Source organism: Penaeus vannamei, chromosome 19, assembly GCF_042767895.1.
Source record: "Penaeus vannamei isolate JL-2024 chromosome 19, ASM4276789v1, whole genome shotgun sequence".
NCBI classification, from domain to species: domain Eukaryota; kingdom Metazoa; phylum Arthropoda; class Malacostraca; order Decapoda; family Penaeidae; genus Penaeus; species Penaeus vannamei.
The window spans coordinates 32,767,361-32,790,710 of NC_091567.1; the positions used below are offsets into that span (position 1 = coordinate 32,767,361).

The following is a 23,350-nucleotide window of genomic DNA, read 5'->3' on the forward strand; positions in this document are numbered from 1 at the left end:
GATAATTTTAAAGCATTAAGGTGGATGAATAGAAGTAAGTTTAAGCCATTAGATATATAAACAATGCGGGTGTTGAACAACCACACAAAGTCGAAGTCAAAGTCACCAACGTTTTCGAATGAAGTCTTGTGGTAAACATAAACAAAGCAGAAAGCAAATCGCATCAAAGACAGAGCACAATGGACGGCAAATTATTCTTCGTCTATGTTAAATATAAACAACTCGGCTGGCGCTAATGTCAGTCATCAATCGTAATTTGACTAATCGCTAATTTTCCCAATCACCTGCTAATTGCAAAGATAATAATGTATCTATTAATAGGCTAACGACTCTTTATTCATTATTCGTTCCATTATTCCTATCACTGTTATTCTGATATAAGCATACCTATCTTTATCATTATAAATGTGATTATCACTATCATCAACACCATTTTTTCTTACTTTTGATAGCATACTGAGTTCTTATTCCTATCACTATCATTCGCATATCGACATCATTATCTTTATCATCATCATCATCATCATCATCATTTTCATCACCCTCATAGATATCATTATCATTATGAACACCGTTTTTTCTTACCGCTGATAATATTCCTTATTTCGATTATTTAATGAATACTATTACTAAGAATGTTATTTGAATTACTCATACGACCGTTATTATTGTTATTAAATGTAGTAATTACTGTTTTCATCACACATCGATCTAAGAAATTTGTTTATGTTACGCTTAACATTGCCAATATTATTAAGTCATTATCACTTATAGTAGTTGTAGTGGCAATATTAGCAACAGTAGTAGGAATAGTATTGGTAGTAATAATAGTAGGGAAAGTATTAGTAGCAATGGCAAGAATAGTATTAGTAGTAGTATGAATAGTATTAGTTGTAGGAATAGTATTAGTAGAAATAGTATTAGTAGTAGGAATAGTAGTAATAGTAGTAGTGACAATATCAGTAATAAAGTAATAGATAATTATAATATAATGGTAATGATAATAATACCATTATCATTATTGAAGTTATCATCATTGTTATATTCATTATTACTATTATTCTGGTCAATATCATTATCATTATGATTATTATCCTCGCTATTAGTATAATCAGCATCATTATTATTATTATCATCATTATCATTACTAATATCATTATTATTGATCATTATCCATTAACATTATTGATATTACAATTACCATCATTATTATCCTTATTATTGTTACTGGCAATGTCATTGTCATTACTATTATCATTGTTATTATTACTATAGTTGTTATTTTGTCATCATGATTATCATTATCATAATCGTTGCTATCATTATTATTATTTCTATCATCATTATTATCATCACAATTACTAAGATCATTGTTATCATCAACAGTAGTAGTACAACCATAATTTTCATCAATATCCCTTTTATCATAATTATTGTTGTTATCATTATTGTCATCATTATCACCATTGCTATTATTATTGTTTTTTCTATAATTATTATTATTATCGTTATCATTTCTATCACCATCATTATTTCTATCACCATAATTATTGTCTTTATCATCATTGTTATCCTCACCATCATCATCATTACTGAGTATCATTATTCTCACCATTGTTAGCATTATCATCATTATTATAATCATCATCATTATTTTAATTGTTAAAGTTATCAGTATTAATGTTTTCATTATCATTATTATTATTTATTATCATTACTACTATTTCTATTATTATTATTATCATCACTATTATTATTATAATTTTATTGCCATAATTATTATCAGGAGGAGGAAGAGAATAGGAAGACAAAAACAAAGTCAAGAAACATGAGACCAAAAACAAGAACAGCAATACGTCTAAAAGACGAGAGAAGAAAAATAAAAAATCATAAGAAACACCAAACCGTAAAACCCTTTCCAAACCTCCCTGTGACCCCACGACCCCTTAATCCCTGAACCTCCCAAACTATGACCCCACGACCCCCTAAACCCTTAACCTTTGACCTCACCTCTCATAGCTGCCAACCGCCTGTCCTCCAGTGTCCTGATCGTAGCGGCGACCTGCGTGTCCACATACATGGCGAAGGCGAGGTCATGATAGATAGGCACTTCTTGATCCCTGGCACTTGGCACTTGCCCTCCTTCGCCGTCGGGAGAAACGCTGTTGTTGTTGGTCTCCACTTCGTTCCCGAGGATGTTGATGGCGACGAGGCCGATCTGAAGGGGAAAGGAAGGGGTTAAGGACTGTGTTAGGGACGTGGTTTTGGGGTATAAGTGGCGTCTGATTGATAGATTTGGCGTCTATTTGGTGTAGCTAGCGTCTGTTTAGTGTATTTTGGCGTCTGTTTTGATATGTTTGGCGTCTGTTTGATGTGTTTGGCGTATAATTGGTGTATTTGGCGTATATTTGGTGTATTTGGCGTATATTTGGTGTATTTGGCGTATATTTGGTGTGTTTGGTGTCTCTTTGATGTGCTTGGCGTCTATTTTGATGTATGTGGCGTCTGTTTGATGTATTTGGCGTCTATTTGATGTGTTTGGCACCTATTAGATGTATTTTGGCGTCTAATTGGTGTAGCTGGCATCTTTTTGATGTACTTGGCGTAATACATCGTATTTGGCGGACATTTGGAGTATTCGACGTCTATTTAGTGTACTTGGCATCTGATTTGTGTATTTGGCGTATATTTGATGCATTTGGTACTTATTTGATGTTTTTGGCGTCTATGTGATCTATTTGCTGTCTATTTGATGTGCTTGGCACCTAATAGATGTATTTGACGTCTAATTGCTGTATTTGGCGTCGTTTTGATGTACTTGGCGTCTAACTGGTATGTTTGCCGTCTATTTGGTGCATTTGGCGTTTAACTTATGTATTTTGTGTCTATTTGGTGCGTTTGGCGTTTATTTTGATGTATTTGGCGTTTATTTTGATGTATTTGGCGTCTATTTGGTACACGTTTCGTCCTGTGATTTGTATGTGATTTTTTTTTCTCTAATTCGTTCCCCAGGATGTTGGCGATGAGGCCCATTTGAGGGGAAAGGAAGGGGATAATTACCCACCTAATGGGGAAGGGAAGGGTTTAGGTACCGTAATTCAAGTAATTATGATTTTATTATGATTGGCGTCTGACATGTAATCTTCGCCTTGTGATTTATCTGTGATTTTTTTCTTACCAGTTTCTAATTCGTTGTCTGAAATGTAATGGCGACGTGATTGATCCATTGAGAGAGAGCAGGGGAATAAGTACTGTATTGCACGTACGATTTTATTATAATTAGCGGTTGATTTATGTTTTTTTTTCTATTTCTTATTGTTAATTTTATCATTACTATCAGTATTGTTGTTATTATTATTATTATTATTATTATTATTATTATTATTATTATTATTTCTATTATAATTATTATTATCATTATCATCATTATATCATATCATTATTATATTATATTATATGCATTATCATTGTTATTATATAACACATTATACTGTAATATTACACCATTAAATATTATCATATCATTATATGGTATTTATCATTATTATTATATCACATTGCTTGATACTTCTCTTGAGGAAGGGAAGGGTGAATAAATGGTAATAATAACATTCTCCTTTTATAATTCCTCTTAAATCAACGATCTTTTTATCGACGTTGTCCTTATTACTCTTATTCTTCTAAACGCGTGAATATCATTGTTTTACCCCCGTTTTGTGTCCCACGAACATGACGACGACAAGGCCTCTTTGTGTATTGCGAAAGTAAGGTATAATAACGACGGTCTCTATCTTACAATAATTATTTACTTAATGTATCTTTGGTCCTCTGTATATCATTATATATCCCTCCTTCGTTACCCTGTTAGATACTCGCGTGTGAACAAGCAGTTTCCAAGGATGTTCTTCCATACATCTTGATTAATATATGATTTTTTTATGTGATTAATGTGTGGGTTTTCGTGTATTATTGTTTATCTTATTGGTATTATAGTGATAGTGGAATATCTTCATGTTATTTCATTTTTCATAAAATAGTTGAGGTTCTTTCATCGTTCAGGTTATGTGCTGATATTGATGATCTGATTTCATTGTCATACATCGAATACAGTAGCTCAGTAGATGGGTGTTTTATTAGTGTTTGTATTATTATTATTATTATTATTGTTATTATTATTATTATTATTATCAATGTTATTATCATTATCATAACTATTAATATTATTATTATCATTAATATTATTATCATTATTTGTCTTAGTATTAGAATTAATAATTTTATCATTAGTATTGGTATCATTATCATTTTTGTTTTTTGCATTATCATTATTATTATTATTAACAATAGCACTATCATTATTTCTATTATTAATGCAATATCAATACTTAATCATTATCATCACTGCCATTATTATCATTATCATTATTATTAGTAGAAATCAAAATCACTATCATGATTATTATTATCATTACTATTAATGACGGTGGTGGTAGTATGTGGTTACAGATTATAGTCATTACCCTTTTTGTTATCTTCACTCTCATTCTCATAAGTATCAGTATCATTCATATCATCTCTATTATTTGCATAATTACCATTATTAATACTACTGCCATGGTCGTTTAAACTATTACCAAAATTATCATACCAACGTAGGTAATTAATCTTCTATGAACGTCTGAGTATAAATCTTTTGTTACTGATGACTAGCAGGCCAATCTGCGTCGGGGGGGGGGGGGGGGAGGGAGATTACCATGACTAGCTCTCTTATTAATAAATGACCACAAATAGCAACGGAGATACGTGGCTAAATGCAGCATAGGTCACGTGACCCGGTCGGATATATAGCTATCTATTCCTTAATTAATACGTAGACTGTAGTGTGTGTTAGATGTCGTTTTTTATAATAATGTTGATGCGAAAAGTTGATGTAGGAATCAGGTCATGGCGGTGTTAGGGTATTTATATCATGTATTAATTATAGAGTACGTGTTCTGTTCATAATGTCTGATGTAAACGAAATTGGTTGAACATAATATTAACGTTATTTAGGGCATTATATTTTGCGTCGGAGTTTATTATCATTGCTATCATTATCATTATCGTAAAAGTTGTCGTTATTCTTATTACTTATTATCTACATTATCATTATTATCATTACTATTTTTGTCTTACTGTTATGATTATCATTATTCTCATTATCCTCATCTTTAATATTATCATTGCCATCATTATAATTTTCATTATTATCATTATTATTATTGTCATTAAGGTCATTATTGCCCTCTTCATTATTATCAATAGCATTATCATTATCATTATTATTATTATCATCATCATTATTATTACTGTTATTGTTATTATCATTATCATTTTTATCAATAATATTATTATCATTCTTATTGTTATTATTACTATTATCATTATTATCATTACTTTTATTATCATTATCATCATCATTATTATTATTATTATCATTATTATTATTACTATCATTATTATTACCATTATTACAATCATTAATATCACTACTATTTCCTTATTGATGTTAATGTAACTGATGTTGAAGTTATTGGTGCTAGTATTATAGATATTGTTACTGTTACAGTTGTCATTATTATTATCTTTATCATCACGATTATCCCTACACTCATTAATGCTATAAGTTTTTTTTTTTTTTTTTTTTTTTTTGGATAGAACAATAATAGTAATAATATTAGTGATGAGGATGATGATATGATAATAATAATATTATTATTAAAATTGATAATGATAATAATGATAACGATAATAAAAACAATGAGGATGAGGATGATAATGGTAGTCATAATTATAGCAGTATTGATAATGATAATAATAAAAAAGAAGACAATGAAGAAACAGAAAAAGGAATATAATGATGATGATGACGATGTGAGTAATAATGATAACAATAATGGTAATAATCATAGTTATAATCATTATAAAACAATAATAATTATTATGATAATAATACCAATTATAGCAACATCAATAATAGTAATTAAAACAACAATAATAACTAACGATTATGATGATAACAATAATAGCAATAAAAATGATAATGAAACGATAAAAAACAACAGTATTAACAATGATAATGATAATAATAATGATAAAAAAATAATAACAATACTAACACTTATGGTAATAATAATGATAATAATTACAATAATGATAACAATAACAGGAAGGACGATAATGACAATAATAACCAACCAATAGTAATGAAAAGAAAATGATAATAATGATAATAATAATCACAATAATTATAACGAGTAAGAATATTCCTGATGATAGTTCTTGCTGATGTTGTTACTATTTTATTATCATTCGTGCTATCATCGTTTTCATTATTAATAGTAGTAATAGTATCATTATCATTATTAGCAGTAGTGTTATTATCACTATTATCATGATTATCATTATTCTTGTAAGTATATGATCGTCATTATTTTGGCTATCATTAGCATTATTATTATTATCATTATCCTTCTCCTCATCATTATTATCATTATCATCAATATTATCATTAATATCATTATTATATTATCATTGATATTATTATTATTACACTGATTTTATCGTTAACATTATCATTAATACAATTACCAATATCATCATTAATATTATCATCATCAATATTATCATTATCATCATCATGAATATTATTATTATATTATTATTATTATCATTACACTAATTTCATCATTAACATTATCATAATTACTATTGCCCATATAATTATATTCATTATCATTATTGTCATTATCATCATTATTATTATCATCTAATCATCACGACTTTTATCATTATCATGTTTAGTATTGTTATTATATCATTATCATTATTATTGTAATTATTTATCATTGTTGAAATACCCTAATGAATGGTAATTGTCTAGTATTATCATTGCTATTATCATTGACATTCTTATTATTACCATTATCATCATTATTATTATTACTACCATTATCATTTTAATTATCATGCATTTATACCTATTTTCAGTACTATTATCACCATCGTTATCACCAATTTAACTCATTATTTTCATCGTTATTACCAAACAAGTTTCAAGCAAAACCATCAACATCTCGATCCATCATTCTCATTATCATTACCATCCCTATTGTTTACAACCTCCAGACCACAGGACCCTCACCTGGTTATAAAGATTCAATCTGTTGATATGATTCTTGTGCAGAACGAGCTTGAGGAACGTCCCAGTGCAGTCCACGGTGACAGACTTGAGTTCCCGAGCCTTGAACTGCGAGTGTTCATTGTCCGAGAGCGTTATGTATCCCAGCTGGGCGAATCTGACGTTGTACAGGGCGACCTCACGACCGGGTGGGACGTCGCCAATGTAGAGCTCGATCTTCTCGGCTGCGGAGAGAAGGAAAGTGTGAGTTTTTTTTTGTTTGTTTATTTATTTATCTGTTTGTTTGTTTTGTGTGTATGTGGGAGAAGGGAAGTGTGTTTGTTTATTTGTTTGTTTGTTTGTTTGTTTTGTGTGTATGTGGGAGAAGGAAAGTGTGAGTTTGTTTTTTGTTTATCTTTTCATTTATTTATTATGTGTGTGGGGGTGATGGAAAGTGCGAGTTTGTTTTTGGTTTATTTATTTGTTTATTTTGGGTGTGTGGGAGAAGGGAATTGTAAGTTTTTTTTTTTTTTTTTTTTTTTTTTTGGGGGGGGGGGTTCTGTTTATTCATTTGTTTATTTATATTTTGTGTGTGGGCTGCTGTTGGTGTTTATTGTCGATGTCTGGGGATGCATATATCTTTTTATTTGTATGCATATATATTTATGTGTAAATACCTACGTTTACATGTCTATATATATATATATATATATATATATATATATATATATATATATATATATATATATATTTGTATATATATATATATATATATATATATATATATATATATATATATATATAGAGAGAGAGAGAGAGAGCGAGAGAGAGATAGAGAGAGAGAGAGAGAGACAGACAGACAGACAGAGAGAGAGTGAGTGAATGTGTGTGTGTGTGCGAGTGTGTGTGGATGTGTGTGTGTGTGTGTGAGTAAGTATGAGTGTGAGTGTGACTGTGGATGTGTGTATGTGTGTGTGTTTGTATATATGTACACTTACAAACATAATACTATCACACAAACATATAGATAGATGGACATATATATATATATATATATATATATATATATATATATATATATATATATAAATTATGAAAAAAATATGGTGCATAAAATATACATAATTAAAAAAAAAAGACTTTCAAATCCACCGTGTTATCTATTCATCTGCTCATCAAACTTTGAACCTGTCTATCAATTAACCACCAGACTATCTATCTCTTTATCATTCCCTCAAATGAGACAGATTTTCAAGTCTAAAGTATATCCTGTATCAGAAAAATTTCTATAATGGCTGTTTATTTATTGATAAAATGCTGTTCTTTAATGTCAACAGAACGAATGAAGTTTCTTATTCCTTCATATCATCATCATCTTCAATTACTTTTTCATTTGATTTCACAAACAGCAAAAAGTGGTTCCGTGACATGACTGGCAGTTTAACTTTGTTTATTTCAGAGATTAAATTCGTGTTTTATTTACCGCTTTGTAGATTTGTTTTGCGGTTTATTTTCATTTCGTGTTAGCTGTTATTCCTGGGTGATATATTTTTTTTTTCTCAATAAATTGATGAATATATATGACTATGTAAATCACGTATTTATACTGTTATTTTCATTTCGTATTAGTTTTATTCCTTGGTGATATATATATATATATATATATATATATATATATATATATATATATATATATATATATATATATATGTATATGTATATATGTATATATGTATATATGTATATATGTATATATGTATATATGTATATATGTATATATGTATATATGTATATATGTATATATGTATATATATATATATATATATATATATATATATATATATATACATATATGTATATTTTTTCTCCGATAGATTGATGAAAATATATGATTTTAAATAAATTGCGTATTTATTACTGCTGTTTGCTCACAACATTAATAGATTGGCATGTGTTCTCTCTTGTGATGCATGGTAATTAAGGATATGTGGATTTTTTTTTATGTATTTATGAGTTTATATTGTATATGATTATATTTGTTTAATTACATCCTCTGAAAAAATGCAATCTAAAGGAACTGATACCTACTTAAGCAAAAAGAATAAATATGAATAAAAGAAAAAAAAAACTAGCAAGATGAAAAATAAAACAAAGAAAACAAGTTAGAAAATAACAAAAGTTAAAAAAATAATAATAATAAAACAAGGTAAAAAATAAGCATAACAAAATGAAAATAAAAATTAACAAAGCAAAAAACAAAACAAAAACAAACAATAACAAAAACATTTAAATCAATAACTTCTAACCCCAAACAAACAAACAAACGGCCTTGAAATAATCCCAAGTATTTCAATAAGCACACGTGGAGCGAGGGTAGGCCTATAGACGACCTTAGTAATCGCGAGAACAGTACTAAACCTCTAAATTTATTCCCCCTTTTTATAGGCCTACTTACGTGTACTGGGGGGGGGGGGATTATAATGGTCAACGATACATGCTTTTATTTTTATCTGTGTGTCAGTTGATATGTTTTGCTATTAAGTATCTATTCGTTAATCTAAGTATATATATATATATATATATATATATATATATATATATATATATAGATAGATAGATAGATAGATAGATAGATAGATAGATATACTATCTATCACTTTCATTGTCTATCCCTTTGCATATATGTTCCTATCCATCTGTCTATTCATCTGTTGATCTATCATCTCTGTCTATCTTGTCTGTCTACCCTAAATATCTTTACGACATATCCTTCTATCTATCTATCCATCTTTATTTCAGATTATCTCTTGTTCTGCCCGTTTATTTATCATATATCAGATTTTTTCTCTAATGACTTATCTATCTATCTATCTATCCGTCTATATATTTATCCATCTATCTATCTATTTATCTATCACGTACTAACCTGCCTGCCTCTCTTGTCTACCTGTATTCCTACCAATCAATCTGTCTTCGTTTCTGTCTATATTTCTATTTATCTATTTCATTCTCTGTGTATGTAGTTATCTGTCTGACTGTCTGTCGTATTTGTTGTCTGTTTCTCAAGTTGATTTATTTTTAACGAATTTTCTTTCTTTTTTTTCTTCAACCTTACTCACTTTCACCAATGTCAGCCGTAACTTTAATGTATTTTATTTTGCAACGATGAAAACGGTAATTGAATGTAACATAAGAAGAAGAAGAAGAAAAAGAAAAAGAAAAAGAAGAAGAAGAAGAAGAAGAAGAAGAAGAAGAAGAAGAAGAAGAAGAAGAAAAAGAAGAAGAAGAAGAAGAAGAAGAAGAAGAAGAAGAAGAAGAAGAAAGAAAGAAACGGAAGAAGAGGAAGAATGAGAACAAGACGAAGAAAAAAGTAAAGAAAGAAAGAAAGAATAAAAAAAACAGGTCTGCACATCAATAAACCATCCTATCCCCGAAAAAACAATAAAAAAAATAAATAAAAAAAACAATAAAAAATATCAACCAAATACAATTTCTTTAAAAACTCAATCATCAAAATTCACCACAAAAAAACATATTTCAACAAGCCCCCCACAATTTTATTTTATTCAATTCAAAGCACGTATCTCCCGAACCCACGACCGCGACCGCTGCCTCCGCCGCCGCCAACCTCATCTAAAGCCAGATCAGCCTCGGGGTTCAGAGCCTAAGCGGGACATTACGAAAGGGTTACGAGCCCATAATTCAATCGGAAATAATGTCAGGGAACGGTGGCTTTTGCGTTGCTTGCTTTTGGGTTGTTTTGGGTTTGGATTCTTGCTTGATTTGGGTTTGGGTTGAGGATTTTGCTTGCTTTTGTTTGTTTAGGGTTGCTTGTTTGCTTGCTTTGGGTTTGGGATCTTGCTTGCTTTGGATTGCTTGTTTCGTTTAGGGTTTGGGTTCTTGCTTGATTTGGGATTTACTTGTTTTGGGGTTGGGTTCTTGCTTGATTTGAGTTGCTTGTTTTGCTTGTTTCGTTTTGGGTTTGGGTTCTTGCTTGCTTTGGGTTTTGCTTGTTTTGGGTTGGGTTCTTGCTTGCTTTTGCTTGCTTTGGGTTACTTGTTTTGCTTGCTTTGGGTCTGGGTTCTTGCTTGCTTTGCGAAGGGTGTATTTGCCTGAACTTATTGATAAATGGGAGGTTATTTGTGCGTGTGTAAATACATAGATAGTTACGTGTGTATGTAAATGTGTTTGTGTAGGGGGCGGGTATGTGTGTGTGTGTGTGTGTGTGTGTTTATGTGTGTGTTTATGTGTGTGTGTGTGATAGGAGAGAGAGAGTGCATGACAATGTATGTATGTATGCATATGTAAATATAGTCTGTCAATATCAAATTCACATAAACGGAAATCATACTGTGAAATGTTTGGAAACGTCAGTATTGTCCGAGCATCCCAGTGGAAAATGACAATGCAAATATTGTCTCATTTTCCAAAATGACTTTTCACACTACGGAGATTCCGCTCATCATGATTTTTTTCGTGTATATATTTCGTTATTCTATTTTTCCTTTTTCTTTTTTTTCTTTCTTTTTGATAAATTTCTTTTATATTTTTCAACAAACTTATATGTTTTTTTTCTTTATTTTTATTTATTTATCATTATCATTATCATTATCATTATTATTATCATTATCATTATTACAAATTTCATTTACATTTTCCAACAAACTTATTTTTTTTCTTTTCGTTTGTGTGTGTGTGTGTGTGTGAATGCTGAGTTTTCTAGATCATCTTTGGAGAAACGTTTCAACCCTCCCCCCTACCTTCCCCCCCCCAAAAAAAAACGTTTTCTTTGATGTTAAATTCGAGTTTCTTCCACTCGCCAAACTCTTTTAACGAGGTTATTTGCTTATGCTAAATTAAAGAGAAAATGTAAAGAAAAAGGTGGAGGAAATTAATTTTCTGTGTTCCTTCAAAAGTTTATACAAAGACACACACGCTTGCACACACACACACGTAAATGCACACACACACACACACACACACACACACACACACACACACACACACACACACACACACACACACACACACACACACACACACACACACACACACACACACGGACAAACGTTCACAAAACTCACTAAACGCGTTGTGTACACAAGTTACAAGACTTCCAGGTCACGTACACTAGTCTAAGGTTACACACATGTCCACAATGTAGCTTCTACCCACATTTTGGTCATGTACAGTACACTAACCACCAAGCAAACACAAAAACGCACACCTACACACAATACAAACAAATAAACATAGACATACACACTCACGCACACACCCAGGCGGGATGCACAAGCAAATGCATTGGGCAAACAGGGAAGGCAGTCACACTCCTTGAGAACTTTTGCAAATACGACTCGTATACATCGTGTGCGTGTCTTTCACATACATGCTGACCGAGATACAGACACGACACACACACACACACGCACAGTTATGTGGACAGATACACACACACACATACAGATATATACACAGACACACATATAAATACCTGTACACGGACTTACAGGTAATGGAGAGAGAGAGAGAGAGAGAGAGAGAGAGAGAGAGAGAGAGAGAGAGAGAGAGAGAGAGAGAGAGAGAGAGAGAGAGAGAGAGAGAGAGAGTCAGACAGACTGAGAAAGAGAGAGAGAGAGAGAGAGAGAGAGAGAGAGAGAGAGAGAGAGAGAGAGAGAGAGAGAGAGAGAGAGAGAGAGAAGAGATAGACAGAGAAAAAGAGAGAGAGAGAGGAGACAGACTTAGAAAGAGAAAGAGAGAGAGAGACAGAGAGATAGATACATAGAGAGAGAGAACGGTTGAAGTCCGCAGGCGATATAGGTGACCCACCTCCAACGCTCCTCCCATAATGAACCCATCTCTTAGGTGAGCGAGCGACTCCGAACAAACCGAGTTATGGCGACATCTCATTAGCATAATAGTCTCAGGAGTCCCATTAATCAAGACAGGATCTGTTCCTCTTAGCTGTAATGCGATTGTTAACTCGCTTAGGTGATACACAGCGGGCAAATTTTCACGGGAAGATTAAAAGCGGGTTTTCCAATCTTGGATGAAAAAAAATGTACTTTTGTATTTTATTTGTGACATGGTTGGAAGTTGGTATTAGCGGTTTTGAGAAAGTGTTGTAATGGGAGGTGGAGGGAGGAAGAGAGAGAGAGGGAGGGAGGGCAGGAGAGAGAAGTGGAAGACGGGGAGAGAAGGAGAGAGAGAGAGACAGAGAAAGAGAGAAGAAAAGAGAAATAGAGAGAGAACGGGTAGCAAAGGAGAAAAAATAAGAGAGAACAAGGAAAAAAAAGAGAAAGAGCAAAAGAGAGACTCTACCAACAGCCTTCAACTTTAGTCCCATAATCACACACCGTCCCCCACTCACCCAAGGCTTGTGTTGACAGACCCCCTCAAACGCAGTACTTCTTACACAGGTTCTGTGAGCAGTTCAGATTATGCGGGTGACCTCACGAGATTAAAATTTAAAAGGCACCACAAGGACGTTCCACCACGCCTTTTGAATGTAAGGAAGAGAGACGTATTGCTATATATCTTTGAGAAATCTTTGAACTTGGTCTTTGTTTTATTATATAGAGAGTTACTGAAGACATTACGGTGGTCAGTGATTCGACCCCATATGTATGCTGAAAATATCTTATTTGTGTATATATGCCAACTGCATAGACCTCGATCACAGCTCATCATATACACGAATACTAAAAGAACAGAAAATAATATGTGTAGATGCTAGAAAGATAAGATAAAGAGGGATAAAAGAAAGCGCCACTTCATCCCTTGACAGTGGTGATGGCAAGCTGGCATACAGAAACAGGGGCAAAGTGAATATCCTGTCTCTCCTCTTTTTACATGGAGAATAAACGTCGCTCAGCAGCAAGAAGGAGTTCTTTCAAACACAGCCGTGGAGAGGCTTTTAAAATAACTTTCTCCGAATAAAAATGAAAGAAAAAAAAATGCTGGGCAGACGCGGAGGAAATGTTATATTCTTGATATGAAAAAAGAGCGTACCTGTCTCTTTTGCCTCGTCCAGCGAAATTTTCGAATGAACTTTAATCTGACCAATTTCAATTACACGTTGAGTAGAAATGCCTCATGGTTGTCTGATAGTCGAGGCTGGGAAAATCAATAGATGTTTAGTGCAGATACCTCATTGGGCTGTTTTTTATTGTTTGTTTTTTTCTTTCTTTTATCACGGAAAAGGTACGTAAATTCTGTTATTGAATATAATGTCTATACTCGTGTTTACATACATCTTTGAACGGTAGGATCGTGTAGAATATACAAAACCTACTGAAGAACGGTATTACAAGTTGTTAAGTTTGATTTTTGTTACACTAAATAGCATATCAGTTAACGTTCCGACAGATGAAAAACAAACCCGAGAGATTTGAGAGAAGTGTGTCCGATTCACTTTTCCGAAACCTCAAAGACCGCAGTTCCACCCCGAAGGGAAGACTATTTAACACTGCCTGAGGATGTTTAAAGTGAGATGCTGCCGTATCTCGCACGAATGCCAGACCCCAAGTTTTGTTTCATGAATGCCTGGTCATCCCTGCTTCAAAACAAAGTGGAATTTGTGAAGGTCAGACCGAAGACAATTACTCATATTTCAATCTTGTTAAGAAGCTACTTCAAATGAACGAAATGAACAGAGTAAGAATGCAAGTCGATAAAAATATTCTAGATAACCACTCACACTGATAAACGTACTTGAAAAAAGAAACCTAAAAAAACACTGTCTGGTACCTGGACACCACAAGAGTTGCGCTCCATGAAATAAAAACAAGATCATACAATGTTCAATACCCTATTTACCAGCGGAGGCACAGCAAACAGCCTCCTCGCGTTCCTTGAACCGAGACCCTGGGATCGAGCCGAGATAATCATTAAAGACAAACACGGACGTCGACTCAGACTCTGTCGTCTTTGGTCCTGAAGAAATCCAGCGGATCTCGCAGTTTCTGTTCAGTTATTTCTTTTTAAAATATAAGAATTTCTCAAGCCAGGTCTTTTTCTTCAGCCCCCTGAACTGTGAAAGGAATAGACGAACGCCCTGAACGTAATCCTTTTGCCTCCTTCCCAGGACTACGTACGACCCTGTAGCCATGGAAGTAAAATCCGTGACGTAGGTGTGTCAAGCATACGAGATGACGACCTACTAGAACTTTACGCTACAAGAAATTGGTAACTTTAAGTCGCGGATTAGTTTCGTAATCGTAGTATGAAATCGTGTGGTGTGCCATTTTCGATATTATTCAAATTCCGTGGCTTTAAACAATAGTATATAACGGATATTCGTGCTGCCCCGAAGGATGGAAGGAGAGAGAGGGCAGAAGGGAAGAAGGGGGGAAGAGAAGGAAAGAGGGGGGAAGAGAGGGAAGAAGGGGAGAGGGGGGAAGAGAGGGAAGAAGGGGAGAGGGGGGAAGAGAGGGAGAGAGGGGGAAGAGAGAGGGAGAAAAAAAGAGAGAAAACGAGCCATACAGACAAACCGAGAGAGACACAGAGAACGAGAAAGAGAAAAAGAATGAGAAAGAGAGAGATAACGAGACAGACAGATCGAGAGAGAGAGAGAGACAGACAGACAGATCGAGAGAGAGACAGACAGACAGACAGACCGAGAGAGAGATAGAGAACGAGACAGAAAGAGAGAGAGAGAAAGAGAGAGAGACCTGGCAAACCAATTAACTAAGAGCGAAGCTGCTGACCGCTGTGGGATTGTTGTGTTTAGGAATGCAGGGAGCGAGAGGGACCAATTAGAAACTAATTGTTTTGCTATCAGGTCCTCTTGTCTCCTCCCAACTCTTCTCCCACTCCTTTATCTATTCGGTTAACTATCATTCTCTGTCACTTACTTCTCTCGATCTGTCTGTATGTCTGTCTGACTTCCTATTCATCTATTTTATCACCTCTACTCCCTCTCTCTCTCTGTTTATCTATCTATCTATATCTATATATCTATCTATTTATAGATAGATATATTTCTATCTATCTATATCTATACATCTATCTTTGTGTATATATCTATCTATTTATTTCTATCTATCTATCCATCTATCTATCTCAATCTCTCTATGTCTATCTTTTATCGCCCTCTCATCCTTCCCACCTATGTCTGTCTGCCCTTTCTCCTACTTTTCCGTACCTTCTTCCTTCCCCATCTCTATCTCTATCTATCTTTTATCTCCCTCTCATCCTCCCCTCCTATCTCTGTCTGCCCTTTCTTCTACTTTTTCGTACCTCCTTCCTTTCCCTCACAAAATTTAAAGCCACTTTAAGGCCCCAGGATTATATTTCTATCGTAAGGGCGAGAATCACCAGCAAAAAGCATCTGAGAAACGCGAAAATATCCCAATAATGTCCAAAACATATCCCGAGTTGGCAACTCTTCGGTGTTGCTATCCGGATATTGCTGAATATCCCTCTTAGCCTGTCTCTTCCTCCTTTCATATTTCCCTTCTCTTTGTCTTTATTTCTCTCTCTCTCTCTCTTTCTCTCTCTCCTCGTTTTTCCTTCATCCCACTTCCTTCTTCAGTTTTCTATCTTCCTCTTCCACTCCCCTCTTCTTCTCCTTTATATCCATTTCCGTCTTTACGTCTTTCTTCTCCTCCTTCTCGCTTTCCTCACTTCCTCCCTTATCACTCATTCCCCCTCTCTTCTTCCATTCTCTTACTTCTCTTTCTCCTCTTTCTTATCTTGTTCTTCCTTCCTTCTCTCTCTCCCTTTCCATCTCCCTCCCTCCCTCCCTCCCTCCCTCTCCCATCCTCTCTCTCTCTCTCTCTCTCTCTCTCTCTCTCTCTCTCTCTCTCTCTCTCTCTCTCTCTCTCTCTCTCTCTCTCTCTCGCTCTCGCTCTCTCTCTCTCTCTCTCTCTCTCTCTCTCTCTCTCTCTCTCTCTCTCTCTCTCTCTCTCTCTCTCTCTTTCTCTTCCTCATCCATGTCTTTTCTCTTGTCGTTTCTTCGCCTCTTCCTCCTCCTTCTTCCTCTCCCTCATTGCTTCCCTTCCTTCTTTTCTCTTAATGATGATGATGATGATGATAGAAAATAATCGTAATGATGATGATAATGATGACAATATTACCATCATTATTGTTATTATATTCATTAATATTACTTTTGCCATTAGTATTTTTTAGAGTTAGTATTACCCTTATAATCATTGTTATTTTTATCACTATTATCATTTATTGTTATCACTATTGTTATCGTTATTAATGTTATTATTATCATTATCATTATTATCATTGTCATTATCATAATCCTCATCCTCCTTGTTATTCCTGTTTCATAGTTCTTTCATTTTATCGTTATATTCATTCTTACTATAATTATTACTTTTATTGCTGATATCACCTTTATCACAATCATTACCATCACTATTTATGATAATGATTGTGAAATTGTCCTATCGTTTAAATACCGACAATGAAGATAAAACTACTGATATTGATAATGAAGGTAATGATATTAATGATTATGATTATAATGATGATAATGATGATGATGAAGAAAATGACAATAAGAATAAGAATGATGATAATAATACTAATAACAATGATAATAAAAATGATGATAATGATAATAATAGTTATAACAATCATAATAATAATAAAGCAATGGTCATTATATATTATTAAATTTGTTGTTAGTATTGTTATCATCATCATCACAATTAATAGAAAGGAAGAAGGCAGGAAAGAAATGAGGGAGAGGAAGAAGGAAGAGAAGAAAGGAAGGAAGAAGCGAAGGAAAGACAAGGGAAAGAGAAAAAGGAGAGAGAGACTGTTATTATCACCACCATTATTATTATTATTATCATCGTTATTATTATTATCATCGTTATTATTATTTTATCATCATCATCATCATCATCATCATCATCGTCATCATCATCATCATCATCATCATCATCATCATCATCATCATCATCATCATCATCATCATCATCATCATCATCATCATCATCATCATCATCATTATCATTATCATTATCATTATCATTATCATTATCATTATCATTATCATTATCATTATCATCATCATCATCATCATCATCATCATCATCATCATCGTTTTTATTTTATCTTTATTATCACCATATATGAATAATACTATCGATGATAATAATAGTAATGATAAAAAAAAACAATAGTTATAATGACAGTAAGTAAATAAATGATTAAACACTAGCAACAGCAGTAATGATAACAATAAAAATAACATTAATATCATCATCATTACTATTAATCTAATGATGGTAATGATAATGGCCATGCTAATAATAACGAAAATCATATTCATGATAATTATGGCATTAATCAAAAAAGTAATAACTGTAATAATGTACGTAATGTTAATAATGATAATACAAATATTATCATTTGTATTATTTTATTATTGTTTATATTATCATTATTCTTTCATTATTGTTATTATTATAATTATTGATGCTATTATAATTTTCATAGTTTTTTATCATTATTATAATTATAATATTTTTTTATTATCAGTGTTATATTTATCATTATTGCGATTACTGTTATCATCATTATCATTGTTGTTAGTATTATCATAATCCCCTTTATCCTTATTATACCTTTTATTATAATTAGTAATATAATTATCACTGTGATGGCTGTTATGATTATTATTATCATTACGTCATCATTATCAACTTCATATTCAGTATGGTAATTTTTTCATTATCATTATTATCATCATTATTATTGTCATTATTATTATCATTATTATTACCATTATCACTATTATTATCGTTATGATCATTGCCATTAATATTTTGTTATTATTAACATTCTCAGTATTATTATCATTATTATTATTATCATTATCATTATCATTATTATTATTGATATCATTATTATTATCATCATTATTATAATTAATTTCATTATTATCATCACGGATTTTATTTCTGAAAATCTTGAATAGGTGAAATGAATACGTTCCCACAGACATATTTAACATATAACGATCTTTGACACAACCGGTGACACGTGCTCGAGACAAACGGCGGATACCAACTATTGTAAACGTTTCTATAGGTATAACTGGCTTAAAATAACAAAATATAAGCTAATACATTATGCTTTTGAGACAATAGCAGATACCGTCGACTGAACCGTCTTTTCCAGTGGCCATTAAAGTGCCGTGCGACTTTCATTATTAATACCATATTAATGAGTATATTAATACGGCTCGGCTGCTCGTGTTGTCCCTCTACAGCAATAATCTAGAACGTCTGTAGTCATCAGTCTACTTGAATATAAATCAACAAAGAATGAAGGGTCAACAATCATCTTCAATGTTTCAAATTTTGAAATAAAAAAAAATCATTTTTATAAATGTTTTCATCTGAATGTTTCGAAGTAGTCCTATTGATTGACATTATAAAATTTAACCTCATTAGAATATATATCTGGCAGGGCTGTCATTTGCAATAGTTTATGACGGTTTTAGGAAGGGTGTGACCTATTTAAGGACTGTCTTTGGATAATAGTAATAGTGGTAACAGTGATAGTAATGATAATGATAATAATTCTGTTAATATTATTTGTATTATCATTGATAATTCCATCATTTTCATAATAACCATTATCATTATGAATTATTTATGATTGTTATTTTCAATATTATTACTATCATTATGATAATCATTTATTTTTACTATTATAATCATTATCCTCGTTATTATCAATATTATTATTGCTGTTGGTATTAATACAATTATCTTAACCACTATCATTATAATCTTTATCATAATTTTCTTTATCTTCATCATCTTTATTGATGCTGATATTATCATTATAATCATCATTATTATTATAATATTCATTAATAAGATTATCAATATGGCGGTTTTCATGATTATCATCATTGTCACTTTCAGTATCATCACTCTACTATGATTGTAATATTTATCATTATTGTTTAAATTATCATTGTCTTTAATAATACCATTATTATTGTTATTATAATTTTCATTTGCAGTATCATTATTATTATTATTATCATTATTATTTTCATCATTGGTATTGATGTTATCATTATTGCCATCATGATCCTTATCATTATGATTATTCTTATCCTTAATATTATCATTGTTATTATAATCATTATTATCATTATTATTCTCAACATTATCATTATTACCATCATCATTACTATTAATGTTATCATTACTACTATTATCATCATCAGCATCATTATTATTATCATTATTACTAGTATTATTATCGTTTGATGATGATGATCATAACGATTATGATTATGATTGTGATTATATTATCGCCATCATTTTCATTCTCATCATAATCATTATTGTTATTAAAACAATAATGATGGGGATTATGATATAGACTAAAGATGTAAATGATATTACAATTAGGAATGTATTCTGAGGAATCTGATTATTTGCCTAACTAATAAAGTCATCAGTTGTGAACTGAACAGCAACAGTAATTGAAGAAGGCATATAATATGTTCCGATTTTTTTATTAGTATTAATCTTCAAAAGATATTTAAATAAGTTATAAATATTGTCTCCTCAGTCTATTCGTATATTAATGAATACTATCATTTTTAATTGATAATTATGTTCTTCGGTAAATTTTGAAATTGAATATATAATCATATAAATGAAGCCATAAATAAAGGAAATTTATATATAGCAGCTACATAACGGCATTTAATCAAATTAAACGAAATAACTGTCAGGGCTGTCAAACGCAAAAGCTTATGACGGCTTCGGGAAGGGTGTGACGTATCCGTGACGCTGATGGAAAGCGCCAATGACCATAATTCCGTGACGTCTTACTTGAGATGTAGACAAGTCTTCATTAAGTATGAATCTTGGATGTAGATCTCGAAAACTAATTCCTTTTTTTTTTTTTTTTTACCAAAAATAATGTTTTTCACAATTTAAAGGTTATTTTTTTCCATCACTGATAGTTCTGTTATTATTGCTGTTATCATTTCATTAATAATATTATTACTAAAAGATATGAAATAAAGAAAGAAGAGAAGAAATGAGGGAGAGGAAGAAAGAAGAGAAAGAGAAGAAAGAAAGGAGTCGAAGGAAGTGGGTGAGGAGGAGCTTGTAATTATAATCTTTATTTTTGTTGTTATTGTTGTAACTGTTATTATTATCATCATTGTCATTATTAACAGTGTTATCATTATGATTATTTTTATCAGTATTATTATTGGTATTGGCATTATTATTATCATTAATCATCATCATCATCATCATCATCATAACTATCACTATCATTATCATCTTACATTATCATTATTATCCAAATCAACATTGTTATTGTCATTAGGGATACAATCACTGTTATCATCACATCACCAATAATAGTATTCATCATAATAATGATAATACATAATGATTATGATAACCATAATAATAACAGTAGTAATGATAATATCATTATCAGTATCTTTCATCTAATAACGATAATAATGGTAATGTTAATATGAATAATAATGATATTAGTAACAATCATAATATAAATACAATTAATGACAATAATAATAATTATTATTAATATAGAATAATGGTAATGATAATAATAATGATGATTTTATCATTACCATTATTATGAATAATCATTAATATTATTATTATTATAACAAAGAATGATGATAAATACTATGACATTATTCTCATCGTTATTATCATTATTGTTATTATGATTGTTATCATGATCTTTGTTGTAATTTCTATTGTTATTATTATTGATATTATCATTTATTTATGATTATGATCGATATCAATAGTAACGTTATTCCTATATTTTTATAATGATAAAGAAAAAAAGATATTCCTGTTTATTATTAATACTGTTATTATTTTCATATCAATTATCACTATTATTATTAGTTATTATTATTATCATTATTATTATTATTATTACTATCATTATCATCATCATTATTATCATTGTTGTTGCCGTTGTTATTATCATGTTAGTATATTATTACTATTATAATCATTTTTTGGGTTGTTGCTATAGGCATTATCATATCAATATCTTTTCACCATCATCATTATAATTTTTCTAATCTTAATATTATATTGCTGCTGATATGACTACTATTATTTTCATTATCACTATAATCACTAATATAATTATCATTATCATGGTTTTCATAATTATCATTGTCATTATGAATAAGATTATCATTTTATATTTCATAACTTGATTATATTTATCATTATTGTTGTTATTATTACTATTATTGTTATCAATGTTATTATCAATGGTATTGATTTTATAATTATCATTATTATTTCTATCATTATTATCATTGTTGATTTTATTCTACTTTTGACCATTAGTATCATCATAAATTTTATTACTTTTCATTATCAGTATTGATATCATCATTATTAGCATTATCATTATTAGTTTCTAATAATTATCATGATTACTATCATCGTTACTATCATAATGTTATTGTTATTATCATTACCATTATTATCGATATTGTTATTATAATTATCATCATGATCATTATCAATGTTCTCTTTATTATTGTTGTTATTAATGCTATTATTATAATTAATATCAATATTACGATTATGTGTCATCTTCATTATTTTGTATCATCATTTTATGACTTTTATGGTCATTATTATTTTCGTATCGCTATCATGGTTACTAATATCCAAAGTAGTAGTATTGATATCATTATCATAATTATCTTTTTTATCATTAACTTTTTTATCATTAATGATAATAATGGTAATGATGATAATGATAAGGATAAAAATGCTTATAACTTCATTATTGTCATTATTATCATAATCATCCTAATCATTCCTGCTATTATCATAAATGATAACAATAATGATTATGATAATGATAGTATAATATCGACTAAAGATATTATGAGAGAATGAATTAGTATAAATGGTATACAAAGGTATATTGAGTGCGAAAATTGAAATGGAATGGCTTTTCGAAGGCTTTTTAATTGATGATTTTTGGTATTCTGAGGAATGTGATTACTTGCCTAACCCTTGATATCATCATTTGTGGATTGAACAGTAATAGCAAGCCAAGAAATCACGAAACATATTGATGTTTCGATTTTTACACCATTTCTTCACGTAAAAGGTGTATTCACGTGGTCATCAGTCTACTTTAATATTATCTAATACTTAC

The 23,350-nt window shown here is 31.0% G+C and overlaps 1 protein-coding gene across 6 annotated transcripts in view; it reads right to left on the reverse strand.

The window, feature by feature from the left end:
- LOC113819460 (centrosomal protein of 104 kDa) overlaps nucleotides 1-23,350 on the reverse strand; it is a 228,326-nt gene that overhangs the window by 83,036 nt on the left and 121,940 nt on the right. For all 6 annotated transcript variants that reach the window (XM_070134212.1, XM_070134210.1, XM_070134209.1 and 3 more), the window contains exons 4-5: nucleotides 7,184-7,404; nucleotides 2,011-2,218 (exon numbers count right to left, since the gene is read on the reverse strand). In XM_070134212.1, coding sequence (XP_069990313.1) covers nucleotides 2,011-2,218; nucleotides 7,184-7,404 — 429 coding nt within the window. The remainder of the gene's footprint in view (nucleotides 1-2,010; nucleotides 2,219-7,183; nucleotides 7,405-23,350) is intronic.